Below are 24,350 nucleotides of genomic sequence, written 5' to 3' on the forward strand. Positions count from 1 at the left end.
CATGAGCGTAAATGACCCAAAAATAATGTTTAGGGTAGAAGGGTAGATCTAACCTCTTTTCTCACCTCTTTTCTACCCTCATGAATTTTCATACGGAATCTCTTCGTACATGTTTTGTCAAAACTTCTTCGTAAATGTTTTGTCATCTATGTACATAATATCCTCTCAAACCGTTTGGCAATTTTTCACGATTTTCATAGAGTTTTGGCGACTAAGGTTTCTTACGTACTCGCTGTTCTTCACGATTTTCAGAAAAAAGTATGTCTCGCTGTGCTTCGCTCAAAACTTCTTCGTATGTTCTTTGTCAAACATGAACGTATATGTTTTGTCGAAACTTCATCGTACATGATTTGTCATGATTTCATCGTAAATGATTTGTCGAAACTTCTTCATCGTAATGAGCGTAAATCAGACAAAAATATATTTTAGGTGAAGAGGTTAGATCTCACCTCTTTTCTCACCTCTTTTCTCACCTCATGAATTTTCATGATTTCTTCATCGTATGTTCTTTGTCAAACATGAACGTACATGTTTTGTCAAACATGAACGTATATGTTTTGTCAAGACCTCATCATCGTAATGAGTGTAAATGATTTGTCATGATTTCATCGTACATGTTTTGTCAAAACTTCATCGTAAATGTTTTGTCAAACATGAGCGTAAATGATCCAAAAATAATGTTTAGGGTAGATGGTTAGATCTAACCTCATTTCTACCCTCATTTCTACCCTCATGAATTTTCATACGGAATCTCTTCGTAAATGATTTGTCAAAACTTCTTCATCGTATATGCTTTGTCAAACATGAACGTAAATGTTTTGTCATGATTTCTTCATCGTAATGAGCGTAAATGTTTTGTCATGATTTCTTCATCGTACATGTTTTTGTCGAAACTTCATCGTATATGTTTTGTCAAGACTTCTTCATCGTAAATGTTTTTGTCAAACATGAACGTACATGTTTTGTCATGATTTCTTCATCGTAATGAGCGTAAATGACCCAAAAATATATTTTAGGTGAAGAGGTGAGATTCACCTCTTTCTCACCTCATTGAATTTTCATGATTTCTTCATCGTATATGTTTTGTCAAACATGAACGTACATGTTTTTGTCATGACCTATCATCGTAATGAGTGTAAATGTTTTTGTCATGATTTCAATCGTACATGTTTTTGTCGAAACTTCTTCGTAAATGTTTTGTCATGATTTCATCGTAAATGTTTTTGTCAAACATGAACGTCAATGGTTTCGTTATGGTTTCATCGTATATGTTTTGTCAAACATGAACGTACATGTTTCGTCAAACTTAAACGTAAATGTTTTTTGTCAAACATGAACGTCAATGGTTTCGTTATGGTTTCTTCATCGTAATGAGCGTAAATGATCCAAAATATATTTTAGGTGAAGAGGTGAGATCTCACCTCTTTTCTCACCTCATTGAATTTTCATGATTTCTTCATCGTAATGAGCGTATATGCTTTGTCATGATTTCATCGTAAATGATTTGCCAAAATGAACGTAAATGATTTGTCAAAACTTCATCGTATATGCTTTGTCAAGACTTCTTCATCGTAATGAACGTATATGCTTTGTCAAACATGAACGTAAATGATTTGTCGAAACTTCATCGTAATGTTTTGTCATGACTTCTTCGTATAGTTTTGTCAAGACTTCTTCATCGTAATGAACGTATATGCTTTTGTCAAACATGAGCGTAAATGATTTGTCGAAACTTCATCGTATATGCTTTGTCAAAACTTCATCGTACATGTTTTGTCGAAACTTCATCGTAATGAACGTATATGTTTTGTCATGATTTCTTCGTTTATGTTTTGTCATGATTTCATCGTAATGAGCGTATATGCTTTGTCATGATTTCATCGTATATGTTTTGTCATGATTTCTTCGTATATGCTTTGTCATGACTTCTTCATCGTAATGAACGTATATGTTTTGTCATGACTTCTTCATCGTAATGAACGTATATGCTTTGTCAAACATGAGCGTAAATGATTTGTCGAAACTTCATCGTATATGCTTTGTCAAACATGAACGTAAATGATTTGTCGAAACTTCTTCATCGTAATGAGTGTACATTTTTGTCGAAACTTCATCGTATATGTTTTTGTCATGATTTCATCGTAATGAACGTACATGTTTTGTCATGACTTCTTCGTATATGTTTTGTCATGATTTCTTCGTATATGTTTGTCATGATTTCTTCATCGTATTGTTGTCAAACATGAGCGTAAATGATTTGTCGAAACTTCATCGTATATGCTTTGTCAAACATGAACGTAAATGATTTGTCAAAACTTCATCGTATATGCTTTGTCATGACTTCTTCATCGGAATGAACGTAAATGTTTTGTCAAGACTTCTTCATCGTAATGAGCGTAAATCAGACAAAAATAATGTTTAGGTGAAGAGGTGAGATCTCACCTCTTTTCTCACCTCTTTTCTCACCTCATTGAATTTTCATGATTTCTTCATTCGTAATGAGCGTATATGCTTGTCATGATTTCATCGTATATGTTTTGTCATAATTTCATCGTTTATGTTTTGTCAAACATGAACGTAAATGATTTGTCAAAACTTCATCGTATATGTTTTGTCATGACTTCTTCATCGGAATGAGCGTTTATGTTTTGTCATGATTTCATCGTACATGTTTTGTCATGACTTCTTCATCGTAATGAGCGTATATGCTTTGTCATGATTTCATCGTAATGAGTGTAAATGATTTGTCGAAACTTCATCGTAAATGTTTTGTCATGACTTCTTCATCGTAATGAGCGTATATGCTTTGTCATGATTTCATCGTAATGAGTGTAAATGATTTGTCGAAACTTCATCGTAAATGTTTTGTCATGATTTCTTCATCGTAATGAGCGTAAATGATCCAAAAATAATGTTTAGGTGAAGAGGTGAGATCTAACACCTTTTCTAACATGTTTTCTAACATGGAGGATTTCATTAGATATACACATTATTTGGTGAAAGTATCCTAAAAATATTTGATGGACTTTAACTAAAATAATGTTTAGGGAAGAATGTTTATATCAGATGAAACAGTAAAGTATTATATCTATTAAATCGTCTATGATGTAATTTGTGTATAGAATGAAATGAAGGAAGAATGTGTATATCTAATGAAATCCTCCATGTTAGAAAACATGTTAGAAAAGGTGTTAGATCTCACCTCTTCACCTAAACATTATTTTTGTCTGATTTACACTCATTACGATGAAGAAGTCTTGACAAAACATTTACGATGAAGTTTCGACAAATCATTTACACTCATTACGATGAAATCATGACAAAGCATATACGCTCATTACGATGAAGAAGTCATGACAAAACATGTACGATGAAATCATGACAAACATAAACGCTCATTCCGATGAAGAAGTCATGACAAAAACATATACGATGAAGTTTTGACAAATCATTTACGTTCATGTTTGACAAAACATAAACGATGAAATTATGACAAAACATATACGATGAAATTCATGACAAAGCATATACGCTCATTACGATGAAGAAATCATGAAAATTCAATGAGGTGAGAAAAGAGGTGAGAAAAGAGGTGAGATCTCACCTCTTCACCTAAACATTATTTTGTCTGATTTACGCTCATTACGATGAAGAAGTCTTGACAAAACATTTACGCTCATTCCGATGAAGAAGTCATGACAAAGCATATACGATGAAGTTTTGACAAATCATTTACGTTCATGTTTGACAAAGCATATACGATGAAGTTTCGACAAATCATTTACGCTCATGTTTGACAAAGCATATACGATGAAGAAATCATGACAAAACATATACGAAGAAATCATGACAAAACATATACGAAGAAGTCATGACAAAACATGTACGTTCATTACGATGAAATCATGACAAAACATATACGATGAAGTTTCGACAAAACATGTACACTCATTACGATGAAGAAGTTTCGACAAATCATTTACGTTCATGTTTGACAAAGCATATACGATGAAGTTTCGACAAATCATTTACGCTCATGTTTGACAAAGCATATACGTTCATTACGATGAAGAAGTCATGACAAAACATATACGTTCATTACGATGAAGAAGTCATGACAAAGCATATACGAAGAAATCATGACAAAACATATACGATGAAATCATGACAAAGCATATACGCTCATTACGATGAAATCATGACAAAACATAAACGAAGAAATCATGACAAAACATATACGTTCATTACGATGAAGTTTCGACAAAACATGTACGATGAAGTTTTGACAAAGCATATACGATGAAGTTTCGACAAATCATTTACGCTCATTACGATGAAATCATGACAAAGCATATACGCTCATTACGATGAAGAAGTCATGACAAAACATGTACGATGAAATCATGACAAAACATAAACGCTCATTCCGATGAAGAAGTCATGACAAAACATATACGATGAAGTTTTGACAAATCATTTACGTTCATGTTTGACAAAACATAAACGATGAAATTATGACAAAACATATACGATGAAATCATGACAAAGCATATACGCTCATTACGATGAAGAAATCATGAAAATTCAATGAGGTGAGAAAAGAGGTGAGAAAAGAGGTGAGATCTCACCTCTTCACCTAAACATTATTTTTGTCTGATTTACGCTCATTACGATGAAGAAGTCTTGACAAAACATTTACGCTCATTCCGATGAAGAAGTCATGACAAAGCATATACGATGAAGTTTGACAAATCATTTACGTTCATGTTTGACAAAGCATATACGATGAAGTTTCGACAAATCATTTACGCTCATGTTTGACAAAGCATATACGATGAAGAAATCATGACAAAACATATACGAAGAAATCATGACAAAACATATACGAAGAAGTCATGACAAAACATGTACGTTCATTACGATGAAATCATGACAAAACATATACGATGAAGTTTCGACAAAACATGTACACTCATTACGATGAAGAAGTTTCGACAAATCATTTACGTTCATGTTTGACAAAGCATATACGATGAAGTTTCGACAAATCATTTACGCTCATGTTTGACAAAGCATATACGTTCATTACGATGAAGAAGTCATGACAAAACATATACGTTCATTACGATGAAGAAGTCATGACAAAGCATATACGAAGAAATCATGACAAAACATATACGATGAAATCATGACAAAGCATATACGCTCATTACGATGAAATCATGACAAACATAAACGAAGAAATCATGACAAAACATATACGTTCATTACGATGAAGTTTCGACAAAACATGTACGATGAAGTTTTGACAAAGCATATACGATGAAGTTTCGACAAATCATTTACGCTCATTTGACAAAGCATATACGTTCATTACGATGAAGAAGTCTTGACAAAACATATACGAAGAAGTCATGACAAAACATATACGATGAAGTTTCGACAAATCATTTACGTTCATGTTTGACAAAGCATATACGTTCATTACGATGAAGAAGTCTTGACAAAGCATATACGATGAAGTTTTGACAAATCATTTACGTTCATGTTTGGCAAATCATTTACGATGAAATCATGACAAAGCATATACGCTCATTACGATGAAGAAATCATGAAAATTCAATGAGGTGAGAAAAGAGGTGAGATCTCACCTCTTCACCTAAAATATATTTTTGGATCATTTACGCTCATTACGATGAAGAAACCATAACGAAACCATTGACGTTCATGTTTGACAAAAACATTTACGTTTAAGTTTGACGAAACATGTACGTTCATGTTTGACAAAACATATACGATGAAACCATAACGAAACCATTGACGTTCATGTTTGACAAAAACATTTACGATGAAATCATGACAAAACATTTACGAAGAAGTTTCGACAAAACATGTACGATGAAATCATGACAAAACATTTACACTCATTACGATGATGAGGTCATGACAAAACATGTACGTTCATGTTTGACAAAACAATACGATGAAGAAATCATGAAAATTCAATGAGGTGAGAAAAGAGGTGAGATCTCACCTCTTCACCTAAAATATATTTTTGGGTCATTTACGCTCATTACGATGAAGAAATCATGACAAAACATGTACGTTCATGTTTGACAAAAACATTTACGATGAAGAAGTCTTGACAAAACATATACGATGAAGTTTCGACAAAACATGTACGATGAAGAAATCATGACAAAACATTTACGCTCATTACGATGAAGAAATCATGACAAATCATTTACACTCATTACGATGAAGAAATCATGACAAAACATTTCCGTTCATGTTTGACAAATCATTTACGCTCATTACGATGAAGAAATCATGAAAATTCATGAGGTGAGAAAAGAGGTGAGAAAAGAGGTGAGATCTAACCACTTCACCTAAAATATATTTTTGGGTCATTTACACTCATTACGATGAAGTTTTGACAAAACATATACGATGAGGTCATGACAAAACATATACGAAGAAATCATAACAAAACATTTACGATGAAGAAATCATGACAAAACATTTACGATGAAATCATAACAAAACATTTACGTTTAAGTTTGACAAAGAACATACGATGAGGTCATGACAAAACATATACGAAGAAATCATAACAAAACATTTACGATGAAGAAATCATGACAAAACATTTACGATGAAATCATGAAAATTCATTGACGATGAAACCATGACGAAACCATTCACGATCCAACCTTGACAAAGCATATACGTTCATGTTTGACAAAACATTTACGATGAAACCATAACGAAACCATTGACGTTCATGTTTGACGAAACATTGACGTTCATGTTTGACAAAAACATTGACGATGAAACCATGACGAAACCATTGACGTTCATGTTTGACGAAACCATTGACGTTCATGTTTGACAAAAACATTGACGATGAAATCATGACAAAACCATTGACGATGAAACCATGACGAAACCATTGACGTTCATGTTTGACAAAAACATTGACGATGAAACCATGACGAAACCATTGACGTTCATGTTTGACGAAACCATTGACGTTCATGTTTGACAAATTCATTGACGATGAAACCATGACGAAACCATTGACGTTCATGTTTGACGAAACCATTGACGTTCATGTTTGACGAAACCATTCACGATCCAACCTTGACAAAAACATTGACGATGAAGAAATCATGACGAAACCATTGACGATGAAACCATGACGAAACATTTATGTTATACAGTAATGTTAGTCATGAATGTTTGTCCTACGTGTTGGCGTTAGTGTTGAAAAATAATGTTTGTCCTACATGAAGCCGTACAAGCGTTTGAATTTGTTTATGCATAAGATTACTCTCTTGTTTTCTGTATCTATCATACAAACATAAGCAGCACCTGTTTTTGTAAAGTTTATATGAAGTTTTCGATAGTTAGACCTGTATAGTAATAGAATGCGTCCTCATTCTCAACATAGTAGTAGAACTCAAACGAATGCTTACCATAATCTGTTATTTCAACAGCTTCGTCAGATATTTCATCAACGAACTCATAAACTATATCGCCATACTTGCTTTTATTTCTATTGTTTTCAGATCTAGAACACCAACGAAGGTTTGAGATTCTGTTGTCCGTTCTATCATGATTTATATGGTCTATTTCTTTCAAATTGTTTGGATTTTCAATCCACTGTTCTGCAATAATTCTATGCTTTAAATGTGTTTTGTTGTTTAAACTAAGCTCAATATAACCATGATTATTTAAGCATTCACTCTTAATATGTTTGTTTTTCTTTCGACGAATAGTAAAAGGATATGTCGTACAAATCTCATAATCTTCATGATTTCTCAATGTTTCCCATTGAGTTTGTTCCCCACTAACGTTCTCATTGACGTCCTCAATATCTTCTTCCTCACTGAACTCGTCAATATTTTCACTAGCTCCTTCTGTAATGTTTTCATCGGCATTGTCATTGACTTCTTCTGTAATGTTAGATGTTGTTGTTTCGCTCATGTTCTTTCACTAATGTTAAAAGTTATGTTGTACGAATTTTGAACAGAATTTAGAGCAGTTATGAAACAATGAAGTATTTTTACGCTATTGAAAGGAACTATGAGAGTGAAGTACATGATAACAATGACAAAAGGAACTAATATCAAACCTAATGAAATCGCTCACGAGGACATAGAGCTTAACAAGTACTTTGTGGAGTATCTTATAAGTGAAGAGTATGTAAGACCTTACTTCATGTTTGACAGCATGAATGAGGATGTTATTTCATGGTTAAAGAATATAAGCAATGTTTTCGGTAAGTACGTAGTAGATGACAAAGGTCTTGTTGTATTTTATGAGACAGCAATACGAACACAGGAACTAATGGATATTATGCACTCAACAGCAAAGAAAGGATTTAGTACTATTGGCATGAATGAACATTGCAGGAATGACATATACAACCTATGCTCACGAAAGCCTTACACAAAAGCAATACAAATGATAGAACATAAGTGTCTAAGGTCAGCAAATGAAATCATTACTGTCAGTGGTTATGAAAGAACTGTTAGCAAAGATGAGTGGAAACAGCTATTCATATTAAGGAAGGACGTTGCTGAACTAGTTAAACCTGTTGCACAAACATTGTTTCAGATAAGACCAGCAATGACTAAGAACCCTTTGACCTTAGTCAATGAGACCATAGAGGTTGAAGATAATGACATGAAAGAACTAGGAATGAATGAGAGAAGTTGTGAAGGATGTTTGAGTCAAAACACATGGTTCTTCAGAGCTGTTAAGAAACTTAGTAAAGAACGACAGAAATATTTTATAGAGAAGTATTGCAAAGGATGTGTAAATGAATTGCTTGAAATAGAACTTAGAGACACTTTCACACTAAAGGACTTGAGGAGAAATAAGTACATGAGTGAGGACGGTATTGACATAGCTAGTGTTATAAATGACTTAAGAAGATGTGTTGTTGTTATTGACGGAGCACGTATGACATATCTAGTGAAAGATTATGATGGAATACGAGACACAACAACACTTGTGACAGTAGATAGCAAGGAATTCAATAAGCTCATGAAGAGTGTTTATGTAGGACGTATTGAGGAGAAGGATGTGAACGCACTGATGATTTATGAAGCGGGTCAGAACAAGAACTATCTTATGAAGTCAGGCATGAGATTCTTTGACGAAAGAGATGACATTTACAGCTATTTCAGAGGATATGAGTATGAGGTACTGAATGAAGTAGATGAAAGCGTTATTGAAGGATATTTGAAACATGTTCACGATGTCATATGTAATGAGGATGAAGAGCTTTATGAGTATGTTTTGAACTGGTTCGCCTACATCGTTCAAAATCCTTGTGGAAAGACTGGAACAGTACTTTTGTTAGTAGGAAAGCAAGGAACTGGTAAGAATGTATTTAGTAATGTTCTATGCGAGCTCATTAGCAAGTACGCCAACAATAATATAACGGCAATAGAGAATGTGGTTGGTAGATTCAATGCTGCTATTGAGAACATGAAGCTCATCGTATGCAATGAACTAAGCTCATGCGATACGTCTAAGGTCATGAACCACGACGCACTAAAGTCAATAGTAACAGAGACTCAGTTGGACTTAAATCAGAAGTGTCAGCCAGTAAGAAAGATAGAGAATGTTTGTAATATCATCATGATATCTAACAACTTCAACTCAGTAAAGATTGACAAAGACGACAGAAGATTTGTTGTCATTGACGTAAGCAGCAGATACAAAGGAAATTACGAATATTTCTCAAATCTCATTGAAAGCTTTAATGAAGAGTTTTATTCAAACTTACTGACGTACTTCATGAAGAAAGATTTAAGTGAATTTGATGTAAGGAAGATACCATTCACCAGGGCTAAACAAGAACTCATCGAAATGAACAAAACACCTTACCAAATGTTTTACGAGGAGTTCTATGAAAAGTTTGTATCCGGATGGAATTGTACAGAGTGCTACAGAAGATATAAAGAATTTGCGAAGGAGAATGAATTCTTTGCATGTAGTTCAAATGTATTTGGCGGCAAGATGAGAGAATTTGTGAAGAGAAGTAGAAAGCGAGACGGTTCTGCAAGAAGTTATATTTACGAAGCAAGTATGATATTAGAAGGTCGTGGAAAGAAAGAAACAGTGAATTATGAGGAAGTGCTTGAAAAATTCATGGAGTACATGGGAAGCAATATAACATACAACAAAGACATATATAGTGAGTTTAAGTACTACTGTGAACAGCATGAGATTGAAGTAATGAGTAAAGGAGACTTTGAAACGCTTATGAAAGACAGTAGGAGGTCGTTCATGAGAACATGATGAAATAGTTCATGAGAACAGTAAGGAGGTCGTTCATGAGAACAATGATGAAATAGTTCATGAGAACAGTGAGGAGGTCATACATGAGAACAGTGATGAAATAGTTCATGAGAACAGTGAGGAGGTCATACATGAGAACAGTGATGAAATAGTTCATGAGAACAGTGAGGAGGTCATACATGAATGCAATGATGAAATAGTTCATGAGAACAGTGAGGAGGTCATACATGAATGCAATGATGAAATAGTTCATGATGTCGTTCGTGAAGAAGCCATTGCAACAAAGAATGAGATAAAGGATTTCATAGAACTTAACAAGGAGGAGTTTAAAGAAGGCTATGAAGTGAAAAGATGTGAAGAAGATTTCTTGGCGTATTTGAAGAAAAAGAGACTAAAGCCAATGGCTCAAAATAAGTTTCAATCGATGTTTGAAAAGAAACGTTTGAGCTATGGTGGTGTAAGAAGCACATATTACTTTGTTAAGAAGTGAGGACATTTATTTTTGTCGTTAGTGTTGGAGTTTGTGTTTGTTGTTAGTGTTTGTCATTTGTGCTGAGTTTGTGTTTGTTGTTAGTGTTGGAGTTTGTGTTTGTTGTTAGTGTTTGTCATTTGTGCTGAAGTTAGTACTTGATGTTAGTGTTGGAGTTTGTGTTTGTTGTTAGTGAGAGAATAAATTAAATCATGAACTTTGCCATGGTCTCTGTCCCTAGTAGTTTTCATTAAGTTCTGGAAATAATGAAAGTCATAAACTTTGCCATGGTCTCTGTCCCTAGTAGTTTTCATTATCTCACAGAGTTAATGAAAGTCATACTTTCTATCAGATGAAGCATGCAGATGAACATAACGAAAGTTAGTGAGTTTGCCACGAGTTATGAATAAAATATTGGCATATTAGATGAGATAGTTGATGAAACAGATGAAGATAAATTAAATCTTGGACTTTGCCACACTCTGTCCCTAGTTCCTCAAAATCCTTGACAACGTTGCTTAGAAATTTTGGTTCAAAACCTCATCTGATTTTAATCTGTTATGCTACCTGTTAAGTTTCGCGAGATTATAAATGTCATGGAGTTATATAAAAAGGAGGGACAGCTAGGGACACTGGAAGTACTTGTAAGGCTATCTGTTAAGATTGCATGAAATACTAAAAAGTCATGAAATCCATTATCGCTGTGCTAGCTTCACCTTAGAGTAAAATGACGACTAAAGTCACTGAAGCAATGAAACAAAAGTTTTTGGTAGAATACATTAAATCAGGAATTATTCCAGAAGGTTTTTACATTCATACTATGAAGGATGGTAGAGTTCAGTTTAGAAAGATAAAGCAACCATTAGATAAAGAAGGAATTTTGAGAAAGATTAAACTTCATGAGGACAACATTGCTGAACTTAAGAAGAAGTTAGAAGAGTTGGAGAAAGCAGACGACAGTGAGGAATAAAGCAATGAATTCAACAGGGTAGAAATGAGGTTAGAAATCGGGTTAGAAATCGGGTTAGATCTCACCACTTCACCTAAATTTATTTTTGTGCTATGTTTTCATACGTGTGAGGGTGGTGATATCATTTATTTTTTATTTTATTTTTTAAAATTATTTTTATTTTATTTGGATGTAATGACAGAACAAAAATAAAGCATATCTACTCAACAGGAATGAGACCCTTACTGACTATGTATTCGTTTAATGCTTGATGAAAACAATGGTACATATTATCGTATGGGTATACACAGCGTCTGTTTCCATCGTCGTCGTATATGTAGAGCTCAAATCCAGTCCAACCTTCTTTTGTACAATATGTAGCTTTATTTAAGTATGCATTTATGTAGATAAGGCAATTTTCTTCATCGCTCCAGAAATAATTTTTGTTCTTTGTTGAAATAGTTTTCGTTCCTCTGCGACCATAAGGAATGTATGCAATGAACTTTGCGTCATATGGGATTGTAATATATTCGGGGTTTCTTTCATCGTCAATGGGTCTATCTTTGTTAAAATGCATGTTTCTCAGTTTTACTTGAGTTTTGAATAGTTCACGGAAACGTTCTGGGAAAGAGTCATAGTAAATGTAGTCGGACATGTCTTTGTAATGAAATAAAAAAATTAAAAAAAATAAAAATAAGGTTATTTTTATTTAGTGAGGACGGTAGTGAATTCATTAGTGAAGTCATTAGTGAAGTCATTAGTGAAGTCGTTTATATGTCAGATGGTTTTGTAAATATTTAAGGTTAAGTTGGTGTTATGGTTGTGTTGTAAAATATACGTTACCGGTTTCGTAAAGTGTCAAAACCGCTAAGTGGTGTACGGAGGCGCGCAGTGCCACAGTACACGACTTAGGGATACTAACTAAATTATATCTATATTAGATTTGAAATGATAATTTTTAACATAATTTATATTTAATGTAACTGCCAATGGATTATTGCATGTTAAGAAACATCCAATTAATATGAAAAATATAAAAACTAATTAAAAAAAATAAAGATTTTTATGTCATTTTTTAAAATTTAATTATTTCAGAGGGATTATACCTGGTTTGAAAACACATAAAATAAGCGAAATAATATTAAAATTACAATTATCTAATATTTACCAAAGAACGCTGAACTTCTGCAAAAAAATATGAGTAATTTTAAACTTTTTAAACAATTACAAAGACCAAATAGGATTTCATATGGTTATATACAGCTTCTTCCAAAAGAATAAAGATTTAAAAGAAAGTTTTAAAGTAAGATTTCACAAATATTTACTTGCTGGAGAGAATCAGAGTATAGATGTATCACATTATTCAATTAATAACCATATATGAGAAATAAAAGAGGATTAATTACTTTTTAAGTAATTAAATCTCGAAATATATTTAAATAAACTCCCAATTCATAAATTGCAGTCCCTCATACATTCTCTCACAAAATTATGCAATGTCACTCCATATCCAGCTTATATTTCCAACAACATCAGTTAAATGTTTTCGAATTTTAAATTTTTCGAATTTTAAACATTTTATTTGCTCTATTTTGATTAGAATAAGTTTGTGGCACATAAAATATATTAGACATCACTCATTCTTCATAAAATTTAAAAATTCAAATAACAAGTAAGATTCCAAGCTCAATGATGGATATTCTATAATTAAACTATCTGCATATTATATTTCCCTCAGCTAGTGTATGACAATTTATAATTTATTTTAAGTATTGAATTTTAATTTAAGTTTTTTCAGTTTGTATATTAATATTATAACTAGCGACTCAAATTAAAATTCAGGGCTGGTTGTATGCTTATCGATTCATGATATTTGTTGATACTTATATTTAAAAATGTATTTGTAAAGCATTTAAGTATGATTGCAATAAACTGGTCTTTTAAAGATTTATTTTTGACTCGGAATTATTGGGTACTTGTAGAAAATTTATTATATCAAATTTTGATTATTCAACAAAATACCACAAAAGTCAAAATTCAGTAAAAGAAAACATTGCTATTAATGAGTACATCTTCCGACCAACTATTTGTTTTAAATTCTGAATGTCGAAATTTCGATATTTGAAATAAATCTGTTTTAAACATGATGGATCTGTTCCTTTATGTGTATACATGAATGTGATATATGAAGGCATAGGTCGAAGTTTAAGATAAATTGCAATCTTCATCCATCAGCAAAACTGTACGTTAATTCCCCGTGTTGCCCAAGGTATTCAATTCTATCCCCGTGTTGCCCAAAAGTACTCAATATTTGAGAGGAATTGAATAGTTTACACCCGTGTTGCCCCCGTGTTGCTGCAAAAAAATAAAACCCGTTTCTACCGATAAGTTATCATTACTTATTATATGTCTAACTCATAGAAATCCACATACATTTTGCATTGTGACATGATCGTTTATTACAAACATGATTTTGAATCATATGTAAAAATCCAATCAGAAATTCACTATTAAAAGAGAATACGAATTGCTCAAATAAGAAATATTAAGTAAAATAATATAAAACATATATTTAAAAACAAAATTTTCGATAAAAAGATCAAATATTGTTATTAACAACTTGTCCAAGCGCAAAAATCACTTTAATACGCTTGTACTTAAGACGGTTATCTATTTTGTCCTGATCCATGACACAGTCTGGGTTTGGCGTCTTAATAGGTGTCACGTTAGGTGTAATTGCAGCTGTTTCAAATGGAGTTTCCTTTGCTGTATATGCAGCTGTTCCATATGGAGTTAATTCAGCTGTTGTAAATGGTGTTGAATGTGGTGTCTCAAAAGCAGTTGAGAATGGTGTCAAATAAGGTGTTTCACCTGCAGTTTGAAAAACTGTGATAAACGGAGTAATTGCAGCTGTAGTGAATGGAGTAGTCACAGCTGTAGTGAATGGTGTCATTTCAGCAGTTGAGAAGGCAATTCCAAATGGTGTTTCCTCTGCTGTTAAGAAAGGTGTCTCATGCTCTGTTGTGAATGGAGTTTCAGGTGTTGATAATGGTGTCTGAAAAACTGTTACAAATGTGTTTCACCAGCTGTCTGGAAGACAGTTATGTAAGGAGTCGTTTCTGCTGTTGAGAAAACAGTTGTGAATGGTGTTGTTTCTGCTGTTGAAAAGACAGTAGAAAATGGTGTCGTTTCGGCTGTTGTGAATGGTGCCAAATAAGGTGTTGTCTCAGCAGTTGTGAATGGTGTCAAGTATGGAGTTGTTTCAGCTGTTATATATGGAGTCTCAAAAGCTGTCCTTTCAGGTGCTGATGGTTTGTATGTATCGAACTTGAGTTTGAGAGGCTCCTGATAACAAATAAAGTCATTGCTGTGTACAGGATCACCAATTGAACTTTCTATGGAAAATTCAACTTCTGGGACACCTGATCCTTGCTTTGGGCTTTCATCAGTAAATGTAACGTAATTCTCATTACTAGTAGTGTAATTAGTAAACCAACAATTAACAATTTTAATAGATGATTCAGATAAGAAATTAATATCTAAGTAATTGTCTATAAATCCCCATTTATCAAATCTAACTTCTGTAGAACTTTTAATTTCAACGCCAATATGATTGAATAAAAAAGAGGAAATCAAATGGATTTTTGTTCTGTAAGTTCTCGAAGTATAATGCAACTGACGATTCTGTTGTGGAATTAATAAAGTACACTTGCTGGAAAAAAATTGATTCTAAGCTTATTATGTTCATCATCTTTATCAAAAGTCGATTATATGAACAATTGACAATATTAATTTCTGCTTTTATATGTTAAATCCAAAAGCTCCGTCATTAACACCTGAAATTGCAGTTTTGGAAATCTTGACACGATCAGTTGGGTCACTTTCAATATGAAGTACACATCCATTATCCTTTTTAGTAGAGTAGCAATTTTTAAAACAGAATCCTTCGAGCGCAAAGCGATCTATCGTACCTTCCTGGGGATTAACATTTCCGACGTAAATTAAGCCTTGAACTCCGGAAATGCAATTGTACATTGAGCAATCAGTAAGTGTTACTTTGAATTTATTTGCATAAAGAACTGAATCAGCTTGATTATTAATATTATAAAATGTAGATTTTATAAATGTAAACTGTTTGTCATCGGCTGTATATTTAAGACCAGATTCTGACAACCTTGCAGCATCAATAATATGTTGTTCTTCTTTCCATTCTTCAAGAGAAACAGCAATGAACGCCCGAATCATTTAAATGTATCTACCGCAAATTAAATTACATAGAAAAAAAATATTGAATAGTTCTACCGGAATATATTATGAAGACTTAATCGAATAGATTATATTTAATTCAAGTTTTCAAATATGAAACACAATTATTCATTATTGAAATATTTCAATGAGAATGTTTAAGTTGACGATTCATGTTTATTCTTCAATTTATGTTTTCATTTCAAAAGAATTTTTTTGAATATTTTTGAATTAAAAGACTTTTGTCGGAAAATGAAATTCGCTCTATGAAATGTAAAGAAATACGTGATTTTGAACATTTTAAGTGAGGATTATTGTTATCGTCTTTCTCTTGAATCGATTTTTTGACAAAAATTATTTCACAAATAGAATATAAATATGATGTAGATCTATGATTTATGATTAGGTATGGGCCTTGCCATATAAATTTTGTGGATTAACGATAGCCTTTATTTGGCCGCATTGTGGACCCTTAATTTTTTCTCAATTCAATTTTGAGAAGAAACTTTGTAAAACTCCAAAATACAACCGAATGAAGCTGAACAAAAATAGCATTTAGAAATTTATTGAAGCAACTCATAGAATTTGTAAAAAAAATTGACGAAACTCAAAGAGAATAAATGTATAAAATAATCCAATGTTTCTAATTTGGTTAATTGCAAAAATGCAAATATATTTGTTGTAAGAATGGTGTCGAATTTTATTTTCTTTCAAAATTTTGTGTAAATGCTTTATGAGAGCTGTGTTCTCTTAAAATACTCACAGCAAGAAGGATCACAAGTTCTCGAATGTCACCCAATAGAGAAATCATTCATCCAGCATAAAAAACCTTTCCTTTCATGCGCTTTTCCAGAAACACAGTATTATGACTCAATTTATTCATTTTCGATTAGATCTTACTTATGTTTTACATGGACTTTCATAAATTGTAACATATTATACTCAATAGTAATCATTTCTCATCATAATTTTGCATCATTATTTCTAAATTTTCTTAAAAACGCAAAGCGACAATTAGAATTGGATACACCATACGAACGATATCATCATGTTATTGATGAAATCAGTCGTTGGGAATTAAATTATCGGACCAATATTCTTACGTTCTTTAGTTTTGGAACAAAAGGCACTAGATTGCTCAACGAAAGTGATGCCTATTACTTACAATTTGATCCATCTATATATTTCGGTTCTCTTTCAAAAATGAAACAAATTTGGATTTCATTACTAACAAATAGAGGTGTTTTGATAATTGGAAATAGTGCAGAGAATGTTTCATCAGCTGTTTTTGCTGCAATGTCTATCATTGCACCCTTAAAATACACAGAAAAATATATAATTTACACAAAATTAGGAGACAATCGATTTTCGGATATGATCATTGGATCATTAGAATATAAACTTGTAGGTACAACCAATTATTTGGCTAAAGATAGATGCAAACAATATGAAACGATTGTTGAATTGCCTTCAATTCTTTACGCTCCTCGACCAAAGCTTAGAAATGCTGTTAATAGAATGACATCATATTTATTAAAGAATTTTGAGGCTAGATTAGATAGGAAATTAAAATATGACCCTTTTTCGATTTTCTCGAAAAAGATCTCGATGAAACTGATATAAATAAGATTTCTGAAGGCACAAAAATGATGCCAAAAGAAATAAAAGACTTCCAAAAGACAGTTATCTTTAAAAACTGGAGAAAAAGTGTTAGAACAAGATCTGAATTTAGAGAATGCTTCTTATCAAATGGATATGATATAGATTTTCAGAAAATGAATGATGATGAGATAATTCAAATAAGAAAAGTGCTTTCTGAGCTTATTAAATCGTATTCTTATGATATTCATATGAAATCTGTTATATCTAGGCAAATTAACTTGCTCAAGCAGATATATAATCATACTGAATAGATATATTGATAGAATTTTGTTTGTTGTTTTGTTTTGTTTATAAAAGATAAATATTATCTTATAATTTGAGTCTTTCGGATATTAAACTTAATTACCTATGCTTTTAGATGTAAATCACATAATATAATGCTCTTATATGAATCATATTGTGTTAAATTTAACATCACAAATTTTAGCATCATTCTGATAATATTCTCTATTACAACAATGATATATTTCCATAAATAATCGTAAACTAATCATATAATCGATTCAATATTCATGAATTAAAAATAGTGAATTTATTAAAGTACAAAATAGCAAGCGCAAATGAAAAGAATGGACTTACACATGAAAATAAATATATTCACTATTATTTAATAATTGGATAAGAGTTGATAAAAAATCAAGAAGAAATCAATGATCTAGAAACCAAAAATATAACAGCAATGTGTTGCAATCATAGCTTATCTCTAAATGATGAAAATAATTGCGGATGGTTCGAAAACTCTCACAATTTTTCAATAAACCATTCAAATTGACAACATGGATACGTAATGTTATTTATGATTCTAATAATCAAATTGATAAATGGAGATGATCTAACAATCAAAATTGAATACCTAACCATTTTTGATTGATGAGCCAACTCGAATTGATCACCTCAGCAAATCAGGCTTTCTTAGAAGCAAATCCCGAGTTAACAAAACTTAATAAAGCACCACAGCGTCATATTGCTATTGTTACATGCATGGATACTCGCTTGGTTAATTTTGCCGAAGATGCGATTGGCGTAAAGAGAGGTGAGGCAACAGTTATTAAGGCCGCAGGTAATGGAATATGGACTACTGGACTTAGCGATATTGTAGTTTCGCTCTTAGTATCAATTTATGAACTTGGAGTTCAAGAAATTTTTATTATGGGCCATGAATGCTGCGGAATGACCCATGCATCTACAGATTCTCTAGGTGCACAAATGCTTAAGTCAGGAATTAAACCCGAGGACATTGAAAAGTTTAAATCAGATCTATCCAAATGGGTTGATGATTTCAAAGATCCTATTGATAACATTAAAAATTCTGTTAGATGTGTACGCGAAAACCCATTGATTCCAAAGAATATTCCAATCCATGGATTACTTATCCATCCAGATACTGGAAAAGTTACAACTATTATTAATGGTTATTGAATTTTGTACTTAATTATAAATAATATCTACTTAATTTTATTCTTTAAAAAAAATATTCGTAAAATTAGCTATGTAGAGGATGATATTGTTGCGAACAAGTTAAGTAATGATGCATTATTATCTATGATTATGGTTATTTATTTTTTTGAATTTTATTTCTTGGCTGGAATGAAAATTAGAAATCAAATCTATTTGTTCTTTGATCAAAAGTTATATGTTATAGCTTAATGTAAAAGGAGGGTAATTTTCCCCTCAAATAAAAAATACTAAGAGCGAAGAATGGGCCAAAAACAATTGTTCAAGTAATCTTTTGTCACTTTCATCGAAAAAATTGGCTTCAAGTAATAATTTTTAATATCAGTTCTAAAAAGTGTATTCGAATTTCTATCGGGTGCTTCAATTTTGTTCGATTTTATGAGCCCATATTGAAAGTCGATCGTCAGCGTAAAACAAATTACTACAATTAGACTAATATTATAGCATAATCAAATTGCTATGTCGTATTCAAATTATTTTGTGAGAGATATATTCAAAAAGTTTATATCCAATTAAAATCGAGAAGCATGTGTGTTCGGATTATATTTACTTTTTAGATTTGTAACTTTCTCAAAAACTTAAAAATAGTCAATTTCTGATTTTCTGATAGCTTGGTTTTTGAATGTGAATGCAAAAAGAATTTCTAGATAATAAGAAAAGATGGTTATCCTAGTATTTTTGCTCTAGATCATAATTTTCAATATATATTCAAAACGTTGATTTTTTGATTACCGTTGTCAAAGTTTTATTATCAATCAAAAAGTTCATTATTTCGAATGATGTCCAGTTCAATCGAGAGTGAAACAACATTAAAGCCAGTAAGGATGAGATTCACTCCAGAAGAAGATGCAATGATAAAAGATCTAGTTGAAAATAAAAAGATTAGTCCATGGAGTGAAGTTGCTAAATATCTTCCAGGAAGAACAGGAAATCAGTGCAGAGATAGATATAATTCATACCTTTATGCTAATACATCTTCAAAATCATGGACAATTGAAGAAGATAAAATGATTGTTGAAAAATATAAAGAATTTGGTCCGCGTTGGGTATTAATCAGTAAATTCATACCTGGAAGAAATGGAAATAGTATTAAAAATCGCTGGCACAAAGCTTTAGTTAAGTATCATGGAATCAAGCACAATAATGTAAAACAGGAAAGAAGAAATAAGAATCTAAAATATTGCCTAAATTGTCCAGCTACTCAACCAGTCAATAATGAAGATATAAATTTTCTCATAGATCAATTAGTTAAGAACATTCCTGATGATAGCGAAATGAATATTGATTTAGATTCTTGTTTCTCAGAATTTTATGCAGAGAATCTTGATTTTCCAGCTTTTGTATGAACTGTAACAATATAGAATAAAACTTTTATAATATATTAAATCCTCGTTTATCTGTCCTGCCTCTGAAATATCTAATAAAGAAAAATGAAAATTTTAAAAAATGGTCACTCTGGGGTTCGAACCCAGGCCCTCGCGGACCAGTGCCTTAAACTGGCGCCTTAGACCACTCGGCCAAATGACCTTACGTTTCTAACTAAAAAAACTTAATATCTTGATAAAAATTTCCAGTGATAAATCTTTGAGTGATCTTTTCGACCTTTCTGCGAAATTCTAGCTTAAGAATATATTGGATTTAGCACTAGAGTATTCAACAAAAGTAAACTATGTTGGCAGTGATCATAGTCTAGTATCAATACTACTCATAGATTAAAAATTCCTTTAATCATTACAACATAAAGTATGACTCTTTTCAATTCTCATCAAGCCCTTTTTGTCACCTCTTAATTAAGTTTATAAAACATAAATTGAACCATATTGAGATTGAAATTTTATATTAAACTATTCCGATTTTGCACATTCTGTTTATCTAATAATTTCGCATCTATTTTCTATTTTTATCAATAGAGTTTAAAACCCCCTTCATAAAACCTTTTTATTAATTTTATCATTTGTAATTGCGATTTTATTCATTTTGAAAAATATTATTGAGATATTTTATGTGCCATTCGTTCTCATTTTATTAGTAGTACAAGGAAATTTCAATAGAATTGATTAAAAACTTATATCCCAAAAAATTATTGCTGTAATTCCTTTAAATTTAGATTTCATCCTTCACACCATGCATACATATTATGTATTTTACTAAATATACTTATCAAACCCTATTAAACCTCTTTAAAATAGCCAATTTGATTTAATTGTATGATAGCATTCAAATAATATCCAGATTACATTGAAATTTACCATGGATATTATGAAATTAAATTCAAACTCATGAATCAAATTGCTCAAAATTCTGAATTTCAATTTGTCTTCTTTTCCTATAACATTCCGAAAAATAATTAAATTATCTTGTAACAATTCAATAGTTTTGCTCAAAAATGACAATTTGCAGCTGGTTATGCCTTTTCCTCAATTTTAAACGGTCACAACAAAATGGAAAGAGATATTGATGATGTTAGTAAGTCAGATGTCTCCTTACCAAGATATGTTGATTTATTGACACCATTTGCTTCGATTGAATTAAATAGAGAAGTGCAGCGCCTCATACAAGAGAAAACAATATTAGTTTCCGAGAATAGGCAGTTAAAAGAGGAACGCGACTTCTTTTATAGTCTACTAATGAAAAAAGCTCAAAATCCAAAAGCAGAACAGAATAAATTGAAACTAGAACTTCAAAAACATTTAAATTCAGAAATTACAATACCTCTACCCGAATTCCATGATATTGGAATAGATGCATTAAGCTATACTAATACACTCAGTTTCCTGAATTCCGAAATAATATCGATTTTGCCAGTTGAACACAAACAAGAACCTAAAGAAATCCCAAACGTTTTAAGCATACAAAAAGTCAATTCTTTCGAATCCAAACCAGAAGAAAAAATTGAAAGAAATATTATTTTGAGAATCAGAAAATGTTCCAATTTTAGCGTTCCATTAGAAGACAAATCAATGAAGATTAACACATTTAATATTTACAACTCTAATATCATTCACACACACAATTACTCAGATAAATTCACTCAATTCGAACCGGCAAAGAAGGATAAAGGAATCGACAACAACGGTCAAACAAATGATCATGCTGACATTGCAACTTCCAATGTTACAGATTTTGAACATTCTTCAACACAAACAGAAATTTTACCAAAATATTCAACTGCTGAATCCCAGTCAGAGTTACACTTTGTTAATGAAGCTTCTACACAATCTCAAAATGAGAGTAGTTTATCAAGTTTCCTTAATACATCAAAACAGATTCAATATAAAACTCAAAAAGTTCAAGCTACAAATGCAGATCGTTGTGACTTCTCAAAGAAAGAATTTTTATCTCTTTTATCAACATTTGAAAACACAACATTCAAACACGCAAAAGAAATGCTTTCTCTCGCTCAATCCGGTGATGCCATTGTTTCATATTTTACCAAACTCTGTGGCTCAAGAATTCAATCTTTAGAATTTGAAAATTCTGATCTAATTTGCGAAATCTGCAGGATTAGGCAAGAAAGTAGTGGAGCTATTGCAAAAACAATTATAAAATTGAAGAAGACATCAATCAATGAACTAGAATTGAAAGATGTAGTTTCAAGATGCTTATATAACAATTAATCTATTTAATACTTATTTGTTATTCATGTAATATCTGTAAATCTATCCTATGTTTAATAGCTATGTATTTTTACCTCTTTTTACAAGTATATTAAAAATTATTCAATCTAATTTTGATTGTACATTGCTATCAAGGATATAAGTCGTCAATACACAGATAATATGTCTCACACACATTAGAATAATTTTATAATAATCAAAAAATTGATTTGTTTTCAGATTATAGTGGAAATATTGATAAAATATCTCAACAGTAGACTGCCTTACAAAGAAAATCCCTAATATTTACATTTATGTTTTAATAATCATAAGTTTTTCCCTTATTTCAGATGAAAGAAATCAAATTTTCTCACAGTAAAAGTGACAAAAAAATTAAAAATGATTTTGTATTCAAGAATAAGGAAAACAGTCAAGTTTCCTCCAGATAAAAATGCTCAGAAGACAGCTATTATGTTTTCTGTCATTGGAAGATCTGGTGGTAGCATGATGGAATTAAAAAATGGACAATGTGAGGTAAAAAAAGTTTGCAAATTAACAGTAGATCGCCATGATGTTGTTAAGATCACACTCACTACAGAGGATAAGAGTCATTCCCTTGGAAAAACTACAGTCCCAGTCGAATGTTTTAGTTCTAATACAAAATGTAAAGCAGTACTAACATTAAATACTCGATTAGATTTTGATCCGATATTCGAATTTGAGTTTCACTTAGCTAAGAAGGAAGGCAATCCTTTCCATGCAGATAAAGGAAACTTTAAGAAAGATTTGATTAAAGAGCCACCAGAGACAACATTCAAGGAGAAAATGAGAAGAGAAACAATGCCTGCACCAGCTCCTGTTAGAGTTGAAAGATCTTCTTCATATTCCTCTGAAGAATCTTCATCTGAAAGTGAAAGCTCAGATTCTTCGTATTCGCAAGATGACGCACATACACAAGTTAATGTCAGACCTTTGGCAAGGCCAATGCCTCCTAAATCTTCAGCACCAATACCAAATGCAAAACCAATATCTCCAAGACCACCTTACGATCCTCAAATACACATTTCAGATTCAAATAAAGTTATTGATCTAGAAATACAATGTCCAATTAGTGCGTTAAGGGTTCCTCCCTTCAAAACTCTTTTAACGGAGGCATATTTGCCATTACAACAAAAGAATTTGTTTGACGGATGCATACAAACACCAGAAACAATGCCACAGTTATTTGGTATGTAAGAAATTTTTATAATTTTTATTTTTTTATTAGTAAAGATTGTTTATAACTCAAATTAATTTGATTTACAGCTGTTCATCTCAAGGATTGTTATATAACTATATTCTTGAAATAATATTTTTTTTTCTTCAAATGATTAATAAATACATGTAAATATATCATCCCCAATTCAGCATGAACTAATACTGAATGAATCATCTCATATTGTCATAGGAATTTGATAATAGACAATGATTCTGTAAAAGATACTGAAAGTCACATATATTCTGTGTAAACCACAACTTCTTCACATACAATAAATAATTGTTACTGTTGGAGCTCGAGTAATGGCAGTATTTGACCTGAAATTCATAAGAAAAACGTCAAAAAATTACACGGACTTTTTTTAACTTTTTACTTAATCCTCCAAGTAAAGTAATGCCA

At 31.7% G+C, this 24,350-nt stretch overlaps 11 protein-coding genes and 1 non-coding gene across 12 annotated transcripts, besides 1 other annotated feature; 6 read left to right on the plus strand and 6 right to left on the minus strand.

Annotated features, from left to right (window-relative positions):
* Positions 1-10,131: part of a mobile genetic element that runs on past the window's edge.
* Positions 7,390-7,989, minus strand: TVAGG3_0666220 (HNH endonuclease family; the record flags this gene model as incomplete). The annotated part of the gene is made up of 1 exon (XM_051242182.1): positions 7,390-7,989. The coding sequence occupies one exon, from the start codon at positions 7,987-7,989 to the stop codon at positions 7,390-7,392; it is 600 nt and encodes a 199-aa protein (XP_051088769.1).
* On the plus strand, positions 8,089-9,580 carry TVAGG3_0666230 (uncharacterized protein; the record flags this gene model as incomplete). The annotated part of the gene is made up of 1 exon (XM_051242183.1): positions 8,089-9,580. A coding segment is annotated over one exon (1,492 nt), but the record flags the coding sequence as incomplete, so codon positions are not given.
* A 172-nt stretch (positions 10,132-10,303) lies between the features above and the next one.
* On the minus strand, positions 10,304-10,546 carry TVAGG3_0666240 (uncharacterized protein; the record flags this gene model as incomplete). Its single annotated transcript, XM_051242184.1, has 1 exon — positions 10,304-10,546. One exon carries the CDS (start codon positions 10,544-10,546, stop codon positions 10,304-10,306), a length of 243 nt encoding a protein of 80 aa, XP_051088771.1.
* A 967-nt stretch (positions 10,547-11,513) lies between these two features.
* TVAGG3_0666250 (uncharacterized protein) lies at positions 11,514-11,756 on the plus strand (the record flags this gene model as incomplete). Its single annotated transcript, XM_001317868.1, has 1 exon — positions 11,514-11,756. One exon carries the CDS (start codon positions 11,514-11,516, stop codon positions 11,754-11,756), a length of 243 nt encoding a protein of 80 aa, XP_001317903.1.
* Positions 11,757-11,955: 199 nt separating this feature from the next.
* TVAGG3_0666260 (uncharacterized protein) lies at positions 11,956-12,390 on the minus strand (the record flags this gene model as incomplete). Its single annotated transcript, XM_001317869.1, has 1 exon — positions 11,956-12,390. The coding sequence occupies one exon, from the start codon at positions 12,388-12,390 to the stop codon at positions 11,956-11,958; it is 435 nt and encodes a 144-aa protein (XP_001317904.1).
* A 1,944-nt stretch (positions 12,391-14,334) lies between these two features.
* On the minus strand, positions 14,335-14,688 carry TVAGG3_0666270 (bifunctional inhibitor/lipid-transfer protein/seed storage 2s albumin superfamily protein family; the record flags this gene model as incomplete). The annotated part of the gene is made up of 1 exon (XM_001317870.1): positions 14,335-14,688. One exon carries the CDS (start codon positions 14,686-14,688, stop codon positions 14,335-14,337), a length of 354 nt encoding a protein of 117 aa, XP_001317905.1.
* An 848-nt stretch (positions 14,689-15,536) lies between these two features.
* On the minus strand, positions 15,537-15,980 carry TVAGG3_0666280 (uncharacterized protein; the record flags this gene model as incomplete). Its single annotated transcript, XM_001317871.1, has 1 exon — positions 15,537-15,980. One exon carries the CDS (start codon positions 15,978-15,980, stop codon positions 15,537-15,539), a length of 444 nt encoding a protein of 147 aa, XP_001317906.1.
* A 2,532-nt stretch (positions 15,981-18,512) lies between these two features.
* Positions 18,513-19,526, plus strand: TVAGG3_0666290 (reversible hydration of carbon dioxide; the record flags this gene model as incomplete). The annotated part of the gene is made up of 1 exon (XM_001317872.1): positions 18,513-19,061. The coding sequence occupies one exon, from the start codon at positions 18,513-18,515 to the stop codon at positions 19,059-19,061; it is 549 nt and encodes a 182-aa protein (XP_001317907.1).
* Positions 19,527-19,873: 347 nt separating this feature from the next.
* TVAGG3_0666300 (RNA polymerase II transcription regulator recruiting protein) lies at positions 19,874-20,445 on the plus strand (the record flags this gene model as incomplete). Its single annotated transcript, XM_001317873.1, has 1 exon — positions 19,874-20,443. The coding sequence occupies one exon, from the start codon at positions 19,874-19,876 to the stop codon at positions 20,441-20,443; it is 570 nt and encodes a 189-aa protein (XP_001317908.1).
* Positions 20,446-20,544: 99 nt separating this feature from the next.
* Positions 20,545-20,624, minus strand: TVAGG3_0666310. The gene has a single exon. It is a non-coding gene; the product is annotated as a tRNA-Leu (tRNA).
* Positions 20,625-21,538: 914 nt separating this feature from the next.
* Positions 21,539-22,714, plus strand: TVAGG3_0666320 (uncharacterized protein; the record flags this gene model as incomplete). Its single annotated transcript, XM_001317874.1, has 1 exon — positions 21,539-22,714. One exon carries the CDS (start codon positions 21,539-21,541, stop codon positions 22,712-22,714), a length of 1,176 nt encoding a protein of 391 aa, XP_001317909.1.
* Positions 22,715-23,083: 369 nt separating this feature from the next.
* Positions 23,084-23,982, plus strand: TVAGG3_0666330 (uncharacterized protein; the record flags this gene model as incomplete). The annotated part of the gene is made up of 1 exon (XM_001317875.1): positions 23,093-23,929. One exon carries the CDS (start codon positions 23,093-23,095, stop codon positions 23,927-23,929), a length of 837 nt encoding a protein of 278 aa, XP_001317910.1.
* Between the last annotated feature and the right edge of the window lie 368 nt (positions 23,983-24,350).

This window comes from Trichomonas vaginalis, chromosome III (assembly GCF_026262505.1).
Source record: "Trichomonas vaginalis G3 chromosome III, whole genome shotgun sequence".
Taxonomy (NCBI): Eukaryota; Parabasalia; order Trichomonadida; family Trichomonadidae; genus Trichomonas; species Trichomonas vaginalis.